Genomic DNA, 14,539 nt, shown 5'->3' on the forward strand with positions numbered 1-14,539 from the left:
CATTGGGAACATGTTTCCTGCCTCTAAGGTGTCCAACCCCTTAATAATCTTATACGTTTCGATAAGATCCCCTCTCATCCTTCTAAATTCCAGTGTATACAAGCCTAGTCGCTCCAGGAATTTATATACTGGGATTGATTCACCTTGTAAATCAGAACAAGGGGCCACAGTTTAAGAATAAGGGGTAGGCCTTTTAGAACTGAGATGAGGAAGGTGCCATTGACTACCATATTCTGTATGACGTTTATTGATTGCAAACTAACATGATGAAATGCAAATGTCCTTTCATGTCAGGCAGAGGTTCACTTGCACCTCCTTCAACCTCATCTACTGTATCCGTTGTTCAAGATGTGGACTCTTATACATCGGTGAGACCAAATGCAGACTGGGCAATCGTTTCATGGCACATCTTCGCTCAGCTCGCCTGAACCTACCTGATCTCCTGGTTGCTGGAGACTTTAATTCTCCTTCCCATTTCTACACAGACCTTTCTGTCCTTGGTCTCCTCCATTGTCAGAGTGAACCTAAATGCAAATTGGAGGAACAGCATCTCATATTTTGCTTGGGCAGCTTACAGCACAGTGGTATGAATATTGATTTCTCTCATTTCAGGTAGCCCCGGCATTCCCTCTCTCTCTATCCCTCCCCCACCCAAGTCGCACTAACTTCTCATTTTCACCCTACAAATAGCTAACAATGGCCTGTTTCCTTTATCATCGTTACTTTTTTGCATATCTTTCATTCATTGTTCTTTATCTCTCCACATCACCATCTATATCACTCGTTTCCCTTATCCCTTACCAGTCTGAAGAAGGGTCTCGACTCGAAACGTCACCCATTTGTTCTCTCCAGAGATGGTGCCTGTCCTGCCGAGTTACTCCAGCATTTTGTGTCTACCAGTCTTTCAAATAGTAACCATATAGTAATATATGGTGCTTTCTCGTGTGTATTTGAGCTGTGCTTAAATTAAATGTGTGAATAAGACAAATGAAGTGATAGGAGGAGAGTACTGGGCCACAATTAATTGTGCTCAGTCACATTGGTGTCCCAAAAAATCCATTGGCACCTCTTCAAAGCAACCATTGTATTCATAAGTCATAGGATCAGAATTCAGCCATTCGGCTCATCGCGTCTACTCTGCCATTCAATCATGGCTGATGTACCTTTCCCACTCAACCCCATTCTCCTGCCTTTTCCCCCATAACCCTTGACACCCTTACGAGTCAAGAATCTGTCAATCTCTGCCTTAAAAATACCCATTCATATTATCTAAGAACATTATTATGGTTGAAGATACTTAATTTAATAAAAAATCATAGCACAATGTACAATGGTTTCCATTTAGTTTGCATTGAAGTGGGGCTGATGCTACCATGAGCATACAACAGGGCACCAGCACAAGCTGAACACAAACCAGAACACAAAAGTTGAACACAAAATTGGAAACACTATAAAAACGAGCATCAGATCCACACTAAGCACACAATGGTGTGGCTAAATAATACCTACAGAAATTTAAAAATCAAAAGTCAATTAGCTTACTCCTTCATGAATCTTATTGTTGGATGGTATAATCTATGAAGCAATTTTGAGATGCAATTTTTTAAAAAGCCATTCAACAATTGACCTTTTACCCAGATGCAAATACTTAGATTACAACGGTGGCTGTGCCACATCGGTTGTAAACCCCTTTTGGGATATTTATTCTTTTCTTTATTCATACTGTTAAAACCAAAGGCCATTTGGAAGGATAAGGGTCAAATTCTAGTTGGGGCCTTAGAATTTCTAGCTAAAATTTCTCTGTAGACTTAAATTACAATTCAGTGATGCCAATCTAAATGAGAAATATTGGTTTATTCTCAGATTGCTGAAAAAATGATTGAATCAATTTTAATCTCATTATAAAAAGCTGTATTTAAATAAAGATTTATGTGCGGCTTTTTCAGATGACAATTTACTAAAAAGATCGATTCAAATTTGTTTGCCCATTATCACCCACTTCAATTATTCACCAACTCTTCCTGCATCCAATTTCATTTTGAAAATGTTATATCAATATTGCATTAAATATGTTTCATAAGATTCCCAATAATACATTACAATGATCTTCAACACTCATACAGCCTATTTCATTCTCTATTACAACTGGCTTCCATAATTGCATTCAGGCAAAGAATTTGTAAATGAGCCTCAGCCCTGATTTTTTACGTCAAAAAGTCATAGAGTTATACAGCATGGAAAAAGGCCTTTGGCCCATCTCGTCCATGCTAACAAAGATGCCCCATCTAAGCTGGTCCCACTAAACCTTTCCTATCCAATGTGTATTTTAAATGCTGTTATAGTACTTGCCTCAACTACCTCCACTGGCGGCTCATTCCATACACTCATCACCCTTTGAGTGGAAAAAGTTGTTCACCAGGTTCCTATTAAACCTTGCAATTCTCAAATTAAACCTGTCCTCTGATTTTTAATTCCCCCACCCTGGCTAAAAGACTCTGTGCATTCACCCTATCTATCCCCCTCGTGATTTTATACGCCTTTAAAAGTTTACCCCTAAGCCTCCTACCCTCCAAGGAATAAAGTGCCAGCCTCTTTGTACAGCTAAGTCCCTCAAGTCCTGGTAACATCCTTGTAAATTATGTCTGCACTTTTTCCAGCTTAATGAGTCACGATTCTGTTGCTGGTGTGTGCAGAATGGGTTCAGCTTAGATGTTATGCAGATTCAAACATGGTTTCCCGAAGTAGTCCATGTAAACAAGGACATTTTTAATATAACAAAGACGTATTTTAATCTGTTAGCCACAGAGAGAGAGATGAGCTTGACTACCATGGCTTAATATGGTAGAAGGTGGAGTTCAGCATTACCTCTTTGGCGAAGCCACACTTTTTACTAAAGTCAACATCAATTAATTGCTGATTGATACCCTCTTGCTTCCTCTGCATGGATATAGGCACACAAAGATATGTCCTTGGAGAGTGGTCTATCTGCTGGGCATGGATGAAAAATTGCTCAGTATCCTTGTATTGAAAAGAAGTCTGCTGGTGGCCCAAATGAAGTGGAAGCATGACGACAAAAAAAAACTGACAAAAAAAACTTGTTTCTAGCTGCAGTAATCATGATATTTCCATTTTCTTCACGATCACATTCAGGACTAGACTTCCACCTGATCTCGACAACAGCTGTACCTTAATTCTCCATCTCATTCAGTCACAATAGGTGGGCCAGGATGGAGCAGTGGGGCAGGTGTCCCTCATTACAAGATATTTAAATGTCTTCCTTTGGGACTTGGCAGGCACATCAGAGGAAGGGGCCAAAAATGTCAGAGACGTTGGTGGCAATTAATGAAAAAGGCAGCATAAATTTACCTACCAAAATGACATTATGCCAATTATGGACCACAATTACACTGGTATTTCGAACATCAAGGCACAAATTCACAACTCTGATTAGCTGGGGTTTTTGTTGTAGCTTTGTTGAATTGGAATTGGGTATAATTGTTTGAAAGGGTTTTGTGGCCTTTCCAGGCAGAGGTTTGATGACCTCGTGATGATTGGGATGAAGAACTATTTTTTTTTTTTAAATGATGGAGTACAGTGGGATTAAAATCCTTCAGCTACCAAAATGATGAAATTTCTGCCATGTGGTTCCTTCCCTGGAGACACAAGAAATTATGGCACTGCCTTTCAAGTTAGTAATTAATTAAATTAATAAATCAAAATATGAATATGTTAGACTTTTATTTACCATTGTTCAAGGCAGCACATTAAAAGTGATAATTCATATTTAACCATACTGCAGAAGACAACAATCCATATGTGTCATTAATAATTAATTTGCTTTCTTGTGTTTTTAATCCCAAAAGGGGCAATTAAACGCTGCACAGAATTATATGGCAACCAATGAATAACCAATCTAAATCATACAGATGAAAAATAATTCATTGTGATATCTCTATGTAAACTAACTAAGCACTCTTTAACAAAATAACTTAAATGTAATAGCTTGAAACCAAAAGTTAAATCTCCTTAATCCATGGAGTACCTACCTTTGAAAAAACCATCCTAGTTATTATTGATGAGGATTTTGTTGCTGATTAACATTTGAAGATTCAACTGAAGTGGTGTTTCTAGGGATCTTCCAGAACAGTATGATGTGAATTCACCTCCTGCTTCGTGAATGCTTCTGCATATAAAGGGCAGACAACTATTCGCTGAATCACTGACAGGCAGTCATGTTTGATGGAGACTGTAAATATTCTACTTGTCTGTCTCATGGACTAAAGAATATTTATTTCAAAGTGCCAGCACTGGTCAAGACCAAGTCACAGATTAGTGTAGGAGCAGTGGTCAGCAGACATTGAGTGCAGTCATGTGACAGATCTAATTCAAACAAAGGGTTCATTATTTTCCTGACACAATGTACTTAGAAGAAAAGTAAACACAGCAGGCCAGACATCCAAAAATCTGCATTCCATTTAGAGTGATCTTTCTTTCAGCATTTTTCACGTGCTCATTTTCTCCATTTTAATATCATGTTCTCTCATTTTCCTTTCCTCATTTCTCCTCAACCCTCAGTCATTTTCAGTGTCAATTATTACCTCCCTAATGACTGCTTAAATCATCAGGGAGAACGTGCAGCAGAGAGAGATCAGCATAAATTGATTTATTCCTTTATAACAAGTAAAAAATAATCTTGGCAGACACTCTGCGTTTCTGCAATACTCTCTTCTGCTTTGTTTTTAAGGAGCTTATGAAATAAATAGATGCTCTGCCTCACTGGGTGAAGGGGTGGAAAGGAGTGTTGGGGGCAGGTGTTCTGTGAGGCGACCAATATTAAAATGTCGCAAGCTGCTTCCATCCTAAATCATGCAAGGTAGGCATTTGATCATTGGTAAATGTTTTTTGTAAATATTGTATTGTTCTATGATCCTAAAGTTGTGCATAAAATACACTAACATAAAATATCCTGCCCTGGAAGGCCACTGTGTTCAAAATGCACGTCGAAAATAGGCTATGCTGCACGCACCTGATCATGTTGGCACAGAGACCAACTGCAATTAGAATAGGTCAGGCATGCAGTCATTACTATCTACTTGACTGGCACTCCATTATTCACCATCATCCTTCACTTCACAGTGGCTGTAGTATGCACCATCTATGAAGTAGACTGAAACTACTCCCTGCAGTATTGCATTCAGCAGGGAAAGCAGATCCTTTAGCCGACTCTTCCATGCCGACACCAAGATGCCCCATCTAAGCTCATTTGCCCGCATTTGGCCCATATCGCACTAATCCTTTCCTATCCGTGTACCTATCTTTTAAATGCTGTTATAGTACCTGCCTCAAAAACCGCTTCCAGTAGCTCATTCCATATATCAATGGTTCAATGGATATTTATTCACCACACTCTGAGTGGAAAGGTTGTTCCTCAAGTTCCTGTTTAATCTTGCCCCTCTTATTTAAAACCTTTGTCCTCTAGTTCTTGATTTCCCTGCCCTGGGTAAAAGACTCTGTGCATTCGCCCTATCTATTCCCCTCATGATTTTATACACCCCTATAAGATTGCTCCTTGGCCTCCTGCACTCCAAGAAATAAAGTCCTAGTCTGCCCAACATTTCCCGATTACTCAGGCCCTCAAGTCCTGGCACCATTCTCGTAATTCTTCTATGACACTCTTTCCAGCTTAATGGCATTCTTCCTATACTTCCAGTCAACTAAATGACTCTCTTCGCATATCTTAAGACCAACTACTCCCAAACACATCCACAACAAAGCCAAAGAAGTCAGAAACCACCTGCACTCACTCTTTTCATTTCACAACCGGCCGTTCCCATTTCAAGGCAAAATATCTCACCAAACATTAGCAAACCAGATGCCCCGTTTTGAAGATGAAGTTGAAAACCAAGAATGTTTGATGTTATGTAAAAGCAATCAGGACCTTGTCAGGAGGAGTTATACCATTACTAAAAGCCAAGCTAAAAATAGTCAGGTCAATTATAACCTCAAGTGTCCTGCCTCCACATGACAATATACATGAACCTGAAAAAAAGTTACTTTGCTCACATTATTGGAACCGAGATTCAGATTGCTGTAAGCACAAGAGACGGCAAATGCTGGAAACTGGAGCAAAGAAAACAAAACTACGAGAGGAGGGAAATGGACAGTTGTTGTTTTGGGTTCTCAGTCTCACTCATTCTAATTTACACTCCTATCTTTTCTTTGTTATTGTGTCATATTATGTTTGATTGGTTAAAGTGATTTTCATCGCTTTACTTGTTTAATCAGGTTTCGGGTCATAGAGTTCTACAGCACAGAAACAGACACTTCGGCCCAACTTGTCCACATCGACCAAGATGCCTATCTAAGCCAGTCTAATTTCCCGCATTTCAACAATATCCTTCCAACCATTTTTTTTCTTTGTACTTGCCCAAATGTCTTTTAAATGTTGTTACTATACCTGTCAATGGCAGCTGATTCCATATGCCTACTACCTTCTGTGTGAGAAATTTTGCCCCTATTGAATCTTTCCCTTCTCACCTTAAGTCTGTGCCCTCTAGTTCTCGATTCCCCTAATCTGGGAAAAGGACTGTGCAGTCACACAATCTATTCCCCTCGTGATCTTATACACCTCTACAAGGTCGTACCCCATCCTCCTGCGCTCCAAGTAATAAAGTCATAACCTGCCAAACATATCCCTGTAGCTCAGGCCCTCAAGTCCTGACAACATCGTTCTAAATCTTGTCTGCACCCTTTCCACCTTAACAGTATCGTTCCTATAGCAGGGTGACCAAAATTGAACACATTACGATGTGTGTTCCATCTCGATTTTTTTTCTTCACAATCATCTTACCTACTGACAATTACCTCTCTCATAAAACTTCAAATGCAGGGTCAAGTCTACCTAAAATCTGACATTCCTGGCTGCTTTACTACAGAAAGATTTGGGCCAATAAATGGCAAGTTGTAAAGGCTTGGAATTACACATTTATTTGCAACCTGCCTTTCCCTTCTGAGACTTGAATTCAGACCTAACTAATCAAATTAAATCAGTAGAGGTAGACAAAAAATGCTGGAGTAACTCAGCGGGCCAGGCAGCATCTCTGGAGAGAAGGAATGGCCGACGCTTTGGGTCGAGACCCTTCTTCAGATTATCAATTAAATCATCTGTTCTCTACTCTCTGCTATTTGAAAGTGTTCTGCAACTAATGGCTTTTGACATTTTTGTCTACATCCTAAAAGGCCTTGGCCCATAGCCAGAAGTGATCTGTTAATTTACCAGAAAGTGACAACATTTCCCAGTGATGGCTGGTGTGTTGACTGGAAATGTCCGCACCGCTTCAATCAGAGGTTGCACGGTGATGCCGTTTGTGGAACCTCTGAGATAGACACAAAACACTGGAGTAACTCAGCGGGTCAAGCTGCATCTCTGGATTGAAAGGAATTGGTGACGTTTCGGGTTGAGACCCTTCTTCAGACTGGGTCAGGGGAGAGGAAGGAAGACACAGAGCTAAGGAAGGGTAAAGTGTGAAAATGAGACATCAAAGGGAGTGAGGTTCAAGGAAAATGTAGAATAGATCATAGTTAACTAGGAGAATGTGACAACGAAGAATACAGAGATAACATTTAATCAGGGGGATAGTCCGTCTGGTCGGAGAACTAGGAAGGAGGAGGGATGAAGAGAGAGGGAAAACATGGGTTACTTGAAGTTAGAGAAGTCAATATTCATACCGCTGGAGTGTAAGCTGCCCAAGGTAAATTTGATATGCTGTTCTTCCAATTTGCGCTGGGCCTCACTCTGACAGTGGAGGAGGCCCAGGACAGAAAGGTCAGTGTAGGAATGGGAGGGGGAGTTAAAGTGTTTAACAGCCGAGAGATCAGGTAGGTTTAGGTGGACTGAGTGGAGGCGTTCAATGAAACGATCGCCGAGCCTGCGCTTGGTCTCGCTGGTATATAGGAGTCCACAGCTGGAACAACAGATACAGTAGATGAGGTTGGAGGAGGGGCAAAGTGCACCTCTGCCTCACCTAAAAAGACTGTTAGGATCCTTGGATGGAGTTGAGAGAGGAGGTACAGGGAAAGGTGTTGCATCTCCTGCGGTTGGGGGTGGTTTGGGAGGGAAGGGACGAGTTAACCAGGGAGTTGCAGAGGGAACAGTCTCTGCGGAAAGTGGAAAGGGGTGGAGATGGGAACCCGTTCCTTATTCTGCCAACAGCCCATGGTCAATCCTAACCTCTGCTTTTGTCTGTGTGGACTATGAATGTTCCGCCTGTGATCACATGGTTTACCCGAACGTTATCCAGTTTCTTCAATTACTCTAATAACGTACTAGCTGGGAAGTTAATTGGTGACTTTAAATGTTTATTAGTATGAGAGGGAGTGATAGAAACTGAGGGGTGCTGTTGACAATGCAAGGAGAATAAATTGGGATTATGGATAATTGATTGTCAGCATTGACTCAATGGGTCAAAGATCTATTCCCATGTGGTATCTTTCCATCACTATCTTTCCTGTATTGAAGGAAGCACTGTGCAATGAAGCTGTATTATGCAAAATAGACTAGAGTGTACTAAATGGAATTCCTGTACCTCAAGTGGAAGGGTCTCGACCCAAAATGTCACCCATTCCTTCTATCCAGAGATGCTGCCTGTCCCGTTGAGTTACTCCAGCATTTTGTATCTATCTTCGGTTTAAACGAGCATCTGCAGTCCCTTCCTACAATACTTATTTAACCTGTATTTGGCATTGAAATGCTTGGCTTGTTTGTCCTGTGCTTGACATGTAAGTGTGACTTCTGCACCTTACATGGACTCATTTGTCCTGCATTTCCTATGGGCATGTTTCCTCTATACCTGACATTTGGCCCTGACACAAGATGATGTCAGTGAGGCGTCATCACTTCGCAGTCAGAAGCTTGCACAGGTGGTGTTCACAGCCATTCTCCTTTGAGAATTCATCAGCTTTGCCCTGAGGCTTCCACTGTCTGTAATTTGAGAACCAGTGATGCAACTGGCCTTTGCTTTTCTCAACACTGATAAAATATTCCTGCGGTCTCACAGCTCCTCAGAGACAATTGCAGCTTTGTCCAGACAGAAAAAAGAAAAAGCAATATTTATTTGGGTAAAAACATCCTTTTGATTTCTATCACTCGGCATTTAATGTCAGAATTATGCCTTCCTTAAATTATTCTGTGACCTCTGTGGAAGAGTCTCCAGTCCAAAACCTTAACTCTGTTTTTCTTTCCACAGATGCTGCATGACCGACTGAGTGTTTCCAGCATTTTTTGTTTTTATTTAGGTTACCTCCGGTGTATTGAGAGCATGGCCCCCAGGTTTCTGGTGTGATAATAGCATTGGTTTCATTTAACTACACTTGAGTGTTGGATCATAGTATTTCTCAGTAGGGACAGCAGTTTTAATTGCTGGTATTTTAGATGAACATCTGAGATCCTCCCCCTATCTCTCAAAATGTACATTCACCAAAACACTAAAGTGTTCCAGTACTTGAAAAAAAGCTGTCAATAAAAGCCTAAATGCTAATTACAATGACAATTTCTGCAATATTAATAGTTAGTATTTTGCCAGACATATTGATTTGTTTGATTTCCATAGCACCGTTATAATGGCAGAAGCAGCCATTTATCGAAGGAAGACACAAAATGCTGGAGTAACTCAGCATTTTTGGAGAGAAGGAATGGGTGACATTTTGGGTCGAGACCCTTCTTCAGACTGATTTATCTAAGGGAATTGCTTTAATCAACAATGGTAGCATATGTTCCATCAATTGTTGACATTAGCAATGCAGTAAATTATATAAAAAAGAAAGTAGCAGCTGCTGGAAATCTGGAAATTACTTGGGGTTGTTTGTACCATAGTGGTGTGAACTGTTTACTCAATTTGGATGATGTCTATTCCAATTTGATTGTCAGGTTTTAAATCCTGAAACCTTTGTGGATTAAATCCTATGGGTGATATTCAGTGAAACTGATGATCTATTTATGATGATTGCTTAGAGAAAAAAGAGCTGGTGGGATATTTCAAATAAATATGATGTATGGAACTAATTTATCAATGTAAGACAGCTTACTTAGCATTGTGATGCTTTCATATTCTTAAATATTCATGCAGTATTACACATGAAAATGGTAGCATAACAATTCTTCGTAGCAAGCCACAACGAACACCAGTTAAACTCTACGGCTAGCATTGTTTTTCAGGCAAGGATTTAATCACTGAAAGGGATCAAAATTAATCAGAAAAAAATCATGAAATTCAAATATTAGAAAAGGAATAATATAAAGGGAGCCTTTGTTAAAATCCCGGTGTTGTCCAAGTGTTTCAGCGTTTTGTGCTTTAAATCTCATCAGTGGCAAACTGGGAACACGCGTTTTACAGAACTCCCTGTACAGTTACATCAGCAAGTTCCAGTCCAGTGACATCATGACTGGAGAGCCATGTCCAGAGTCCACCACCCTGTCCATGATGTCACTGGAATGCAACACCATGTTATTGCAAGGGGAGTGTTTGCAGTTTTTGGTTTCCCCAGAGAATTTATCCCAGCAGCGTTTAAAAAGTGGAATTGTAGGGCGATTGAGATGCAACGACAAATCAATCATAATCCATCTGATAATTGGAAACAGAACCTAAGTGAAGTTTTTATGTAGCCAAATGTCCCACCAGCCGCCCAATACAGCAGCACCACACTCCCAAAATAAGAGGCATTTTATTCAGATGTCAATGGGCTTATAAATTGCTGCAATTTTCCTGACATTGAGAATTAATTAGACCCGCGGTTGTCTTCAGTTGCCAGAAGACAAAGGCTATTTTCATGGACAAGGCACAGGAAGGGAAAAGAGCTTGCAGATGCAAAGAACTGCAGATGCTCAAGACAGCATTGTGTTTACGGGCATTTTTTCACGCGTTTTGGAATACTCACAAAGTTTAGCCACTGTGGTAATATAGGAAACACAGAAAACAAATTTCAGACAACAAGCTCCCACAGCATCAATATAATAAGGGCCAGATCATGTCAGGTTAGTTTAGAGATACAGTGTGGAAACAGGCCATTTGGTCCACTGAGTCCGTGCCGACCAGCAATCCAAACACACTAATGCTATCCTACACACACTAGGGACAATTTACAATCATACCAAGCCAATTAGCCAAAAATTTGTACGCCTCAATATCAGTAAAACCAATGAACAGATTGTGGACTTTGGAAGAGGAAGGATGAGGATCCACAATCCTGGGGTTCAAATTCCTGGGTGGGCATATTTCCGAAGATCTTTCCTGGAACCAGCACACTGATGCAATTATAAAGAAAGCACATCAACGCCTCTGTTGTGATATTGCAAGGACTACTTTGTTGTATCACAAGGACTACTTTGTTCGCCTGTGTAGTAACATGTATATAAGAGAATGAGGTGATTTGGTGGTCATTCTGGTTCCAGGTGGCCGTGGAATGAACAGCCTGGATTTAACCTCCAGCCTTTAAACCTTTTAAGCACGTGTACTTGTGGTCTGTCTAGAGTCATAACAAAGGTATAACAGATACCGGACCACGAAGTACAACAGCCTCTACTTCCTGAGAAGATTACAGAGAGTTGGTATGTCAGAGAGGATTCTCTTGAACTCCTAAAAGGTGTACAGCATATTGACTGGTTGCATGGCCTGGTTCGTCAACTTGAATGGCCAGGAGCAAAGAAGACTGCAAAAAGTTGTGGACACTGCCCAGTCCATCTTCGGCTCTGACCTCCCCACCATCCAAAGGATTTACCGGAGTTTTTGCCTCAAAAAGGCAGCCAGCATCATCAGAGACCCACACCACCCTGGCCACACATTTATTTCACTCCTGCCATTGGGAAGAAGGTACACGAGCCTGAAAACTGTCGCGTCCAGGTTCAGCAACAGCTTCTTCCCTACAGCCATCAGTCTATTAAACACTACAACCTCAAATAAGCTCTGAACTACAATAGACTATTATTATTTTTATTGCATTTTTATTATTTGTTTTTTGTGTGTACATATGTGTGCGTGTGTGTGTGTATATATATATATACGTGTGTGTGTGTGTGTGTGTGTATACATACATATATATTTATGTGTGTGTGTGTGTGTGTGTGTGTGTGTGTGTGTGTGTGTGTGTGTGGATGTGTATATATACACACTGAACTTTTTTTTCTCTCTCGGTTATCATATTGTTTACATTGTATATTGTTTACTTGTTCTGTCGTGCTGCTGCAAGTAACAATTTCATTGTTCTATTTGGGACATATGAGAATAAAACACTCAAGGGATATGGGGAGAAGTTGGGCACAGGTTACTGATTGTGGATGATCAACCATGATCACAATGAATGGCTCAAAGGGCCAAATAGCCTCCTCCTGCACCTATTTTCTATGTTTCTATGTTTCTGTGTTACTCTTGACTATTGACTTTTGTTTTTGGAGTGTGGGAGGAATCCGGAGATCCCGGAGAAAACGCACGCAGGTCACGGAGAGAACGTACAAACTCCGTACAGACAGCACCCGCAGTCAGGATCAAACCTGGGTCTCTGGCACTGTAAGGTAGCAACTCTACCACTGTGCCACCATCATCTGTTTATGGTGAGTTTTTAATTAATGTCTGACCATGTGAGCTGCCATATTTATTGAATGGGTCTCTCTGCTCCCTCTTGGTGTCATATCCCTGTTGCCCATATCTGCAGAATGAAATAAATTATTTCAGTTTTGTAAACCAATCACGCAGGTAGAAAGTTCCCTTTCAAGAGGAAATATGAACAGCAAAACTCCAGCAACCATATCGAGTGTGTATATCTGACTAACCTTCATGTTGAAAATGTCATTGGAAACAGCCTTTCACAGTGCTTCATCAATGGTGCCAAGGCAAAAGGCCTACTGGGATGGTCAGTGTTTCCCACTTCAATGCACTTGTCAAGATGTTCCCAACCATTGTGCAGGTGACTGTGACTTCACTACTTGCCCAGATCTTGGTGAACTCACACCTCACAGTAGCGACCAACAGAAGAGTGAATATGCATCTGGCCAAATTTGGTATGGTCATCGAGCCATAGAGTGATCCAGTGTGGAAACAGGCCCTTCGGCACAACTCGCCCACACTGGCCAACAATGTTCCAGCTACACTAGTCCCACTGGCCTGCGCTTGGTCCATATTCCTCCAAACCTGCCCTATCCATATACCTGTCTAACTGTTTCTTAAACAATATGATAGTCCCAGCCTCAACTACCTCCTCTGGCAGCTTGTTCCATAAACCCACCACCTTTTGTGTGAAAAATTTGCCCCTCGGATTCCTATGAAATCTTTTCCCCTTCACCTTAAACCTATGTCCTCTGGTCCTCGATTCCCCTACTCAGGGCAAAAGACTCCGTGCATCTACTCGATCTATTCCTCTCATGATTTTGTACACCTCTATAAGATCTCCCCTCATCCTCCTGCGCTGCATGTAATAGAGACCCAGCCTACTCAACCTCTCCCTATAGCTCACACCCTCTAGTCCTGGCAACATCCTCGTAAATCTTTTCTGAACCCTTTCAAGCTTGACGATATATTTCCTATAAAATGGTGTCCCGAACTGAACACAATATTCTAAATGCGATCTCACCAACGTCTTATGCGACATGACCCCCCAACTTCTATACTCAATACTCTGACTGATGAAGGCTAAAGTGCCAAAAGCCTTTTTGACCACCTTATCGCCTTGCGACTCGACCTTCAAGGAACCATGCACGTGTACTCAGAGATCCCTCTGCTCTACAACACTACCCAGAGGCCTATCATTTACTGTGTAGGTCCTGCCCTTGTTTGAGGTCCCAAAATGCAACACCTCACATTTTGCTGTATTAAATTTCATCAACCATTCCTCCGTCCATCTGGCCAATCGATCCAGATCCTGCTGCAATCTTTCACAACCATCTTCACTATCTACAAAACCACTAACTTTTGTATCATCAGCAAACTTGCTAATCTTGCCCTGTATGTTCTCATCCAAATCATTGATGTAGATGACAAACAGTAATAGTCCCAACACCAAACTCTGAGGCACAGGCATCCAGTCCGAGAAGCAACCTTCCACCATCACCCTCTACTTCCTTCCATTGAGCCAATTTGCTATCCATTCAGCTATCTCTCCTTGGATCCCATGCGATCTAACCTTCCAGAGCAACCTACCATGCAGAACCTGGTCGAATGCCTTACTGAAGTCGATGTACACAACATCTACAGCTCTGCCTTCATCAACATGTTTGGTCACATCTTCAAAAATATCAATCAGATTTGTGAGACACGACCTCCCACGTACAAAACCATGCTGACTATCCCTAATCAGCCCTTACCCATACAAATGCCGATATATCCTATCCCTCAGAATACTCTCCAGTAAGTTACCAACTACAGATGTTAAGCTCACCGGCCTAAAGTTCCCATCATTTTCCCTGCAGCCCTTCTTGAAAAGAGGCACAACATTTGCCGCCCTCCAGTATGTCTGAATACTCTGACAAAGTAGAGTACACATTCACAATATCGGC

The 14,539-nt window shown here is 41.2% G+C and overlaps 1 protein-coding gene across 1 annotated transcript in view; it reads left to right on the forward strand.

The window, feature by feature from the left end:
* enkur (enkurin, TRPC channel interacting protein) overlaps positions 1–11,771 on the forward strand; it is a 47,829-nt gene extending 36,058 nt beyond the window's left edge. The window contains exon 5 of the mRNA XM_078416145.1: positions 11,525–11,771. Coding sequence (XP_078272271.1) covers positions 11,525–11,584 — 60 coding nt within the window. The 3' untranslated portion in view covers positions 11,585–11,771. The remainder of the gene's footprint in view (positions 1–11,524) is intronic.
* The last annotated feature ends 2,768 nt before the right edge of the window (positions 11,772–14,539 follow it).

The sequence above is a fragment of the Rhinoraja longicauda genome, chromosome 2, assembly GCF_053455715.1.
Source record: "Rhinoraja longicauda isolate Sanriku21f chromosome 2, sRhiLon1.1, whole genome shotgun sequence".
NCBI classification, from domain to species: Eukaryota; Metazoa; Chordata; class Chondrichthyes; order Rajiformes; family Arhynchobatidae; genus Rhinoraja; species Rhinoraja longicauda.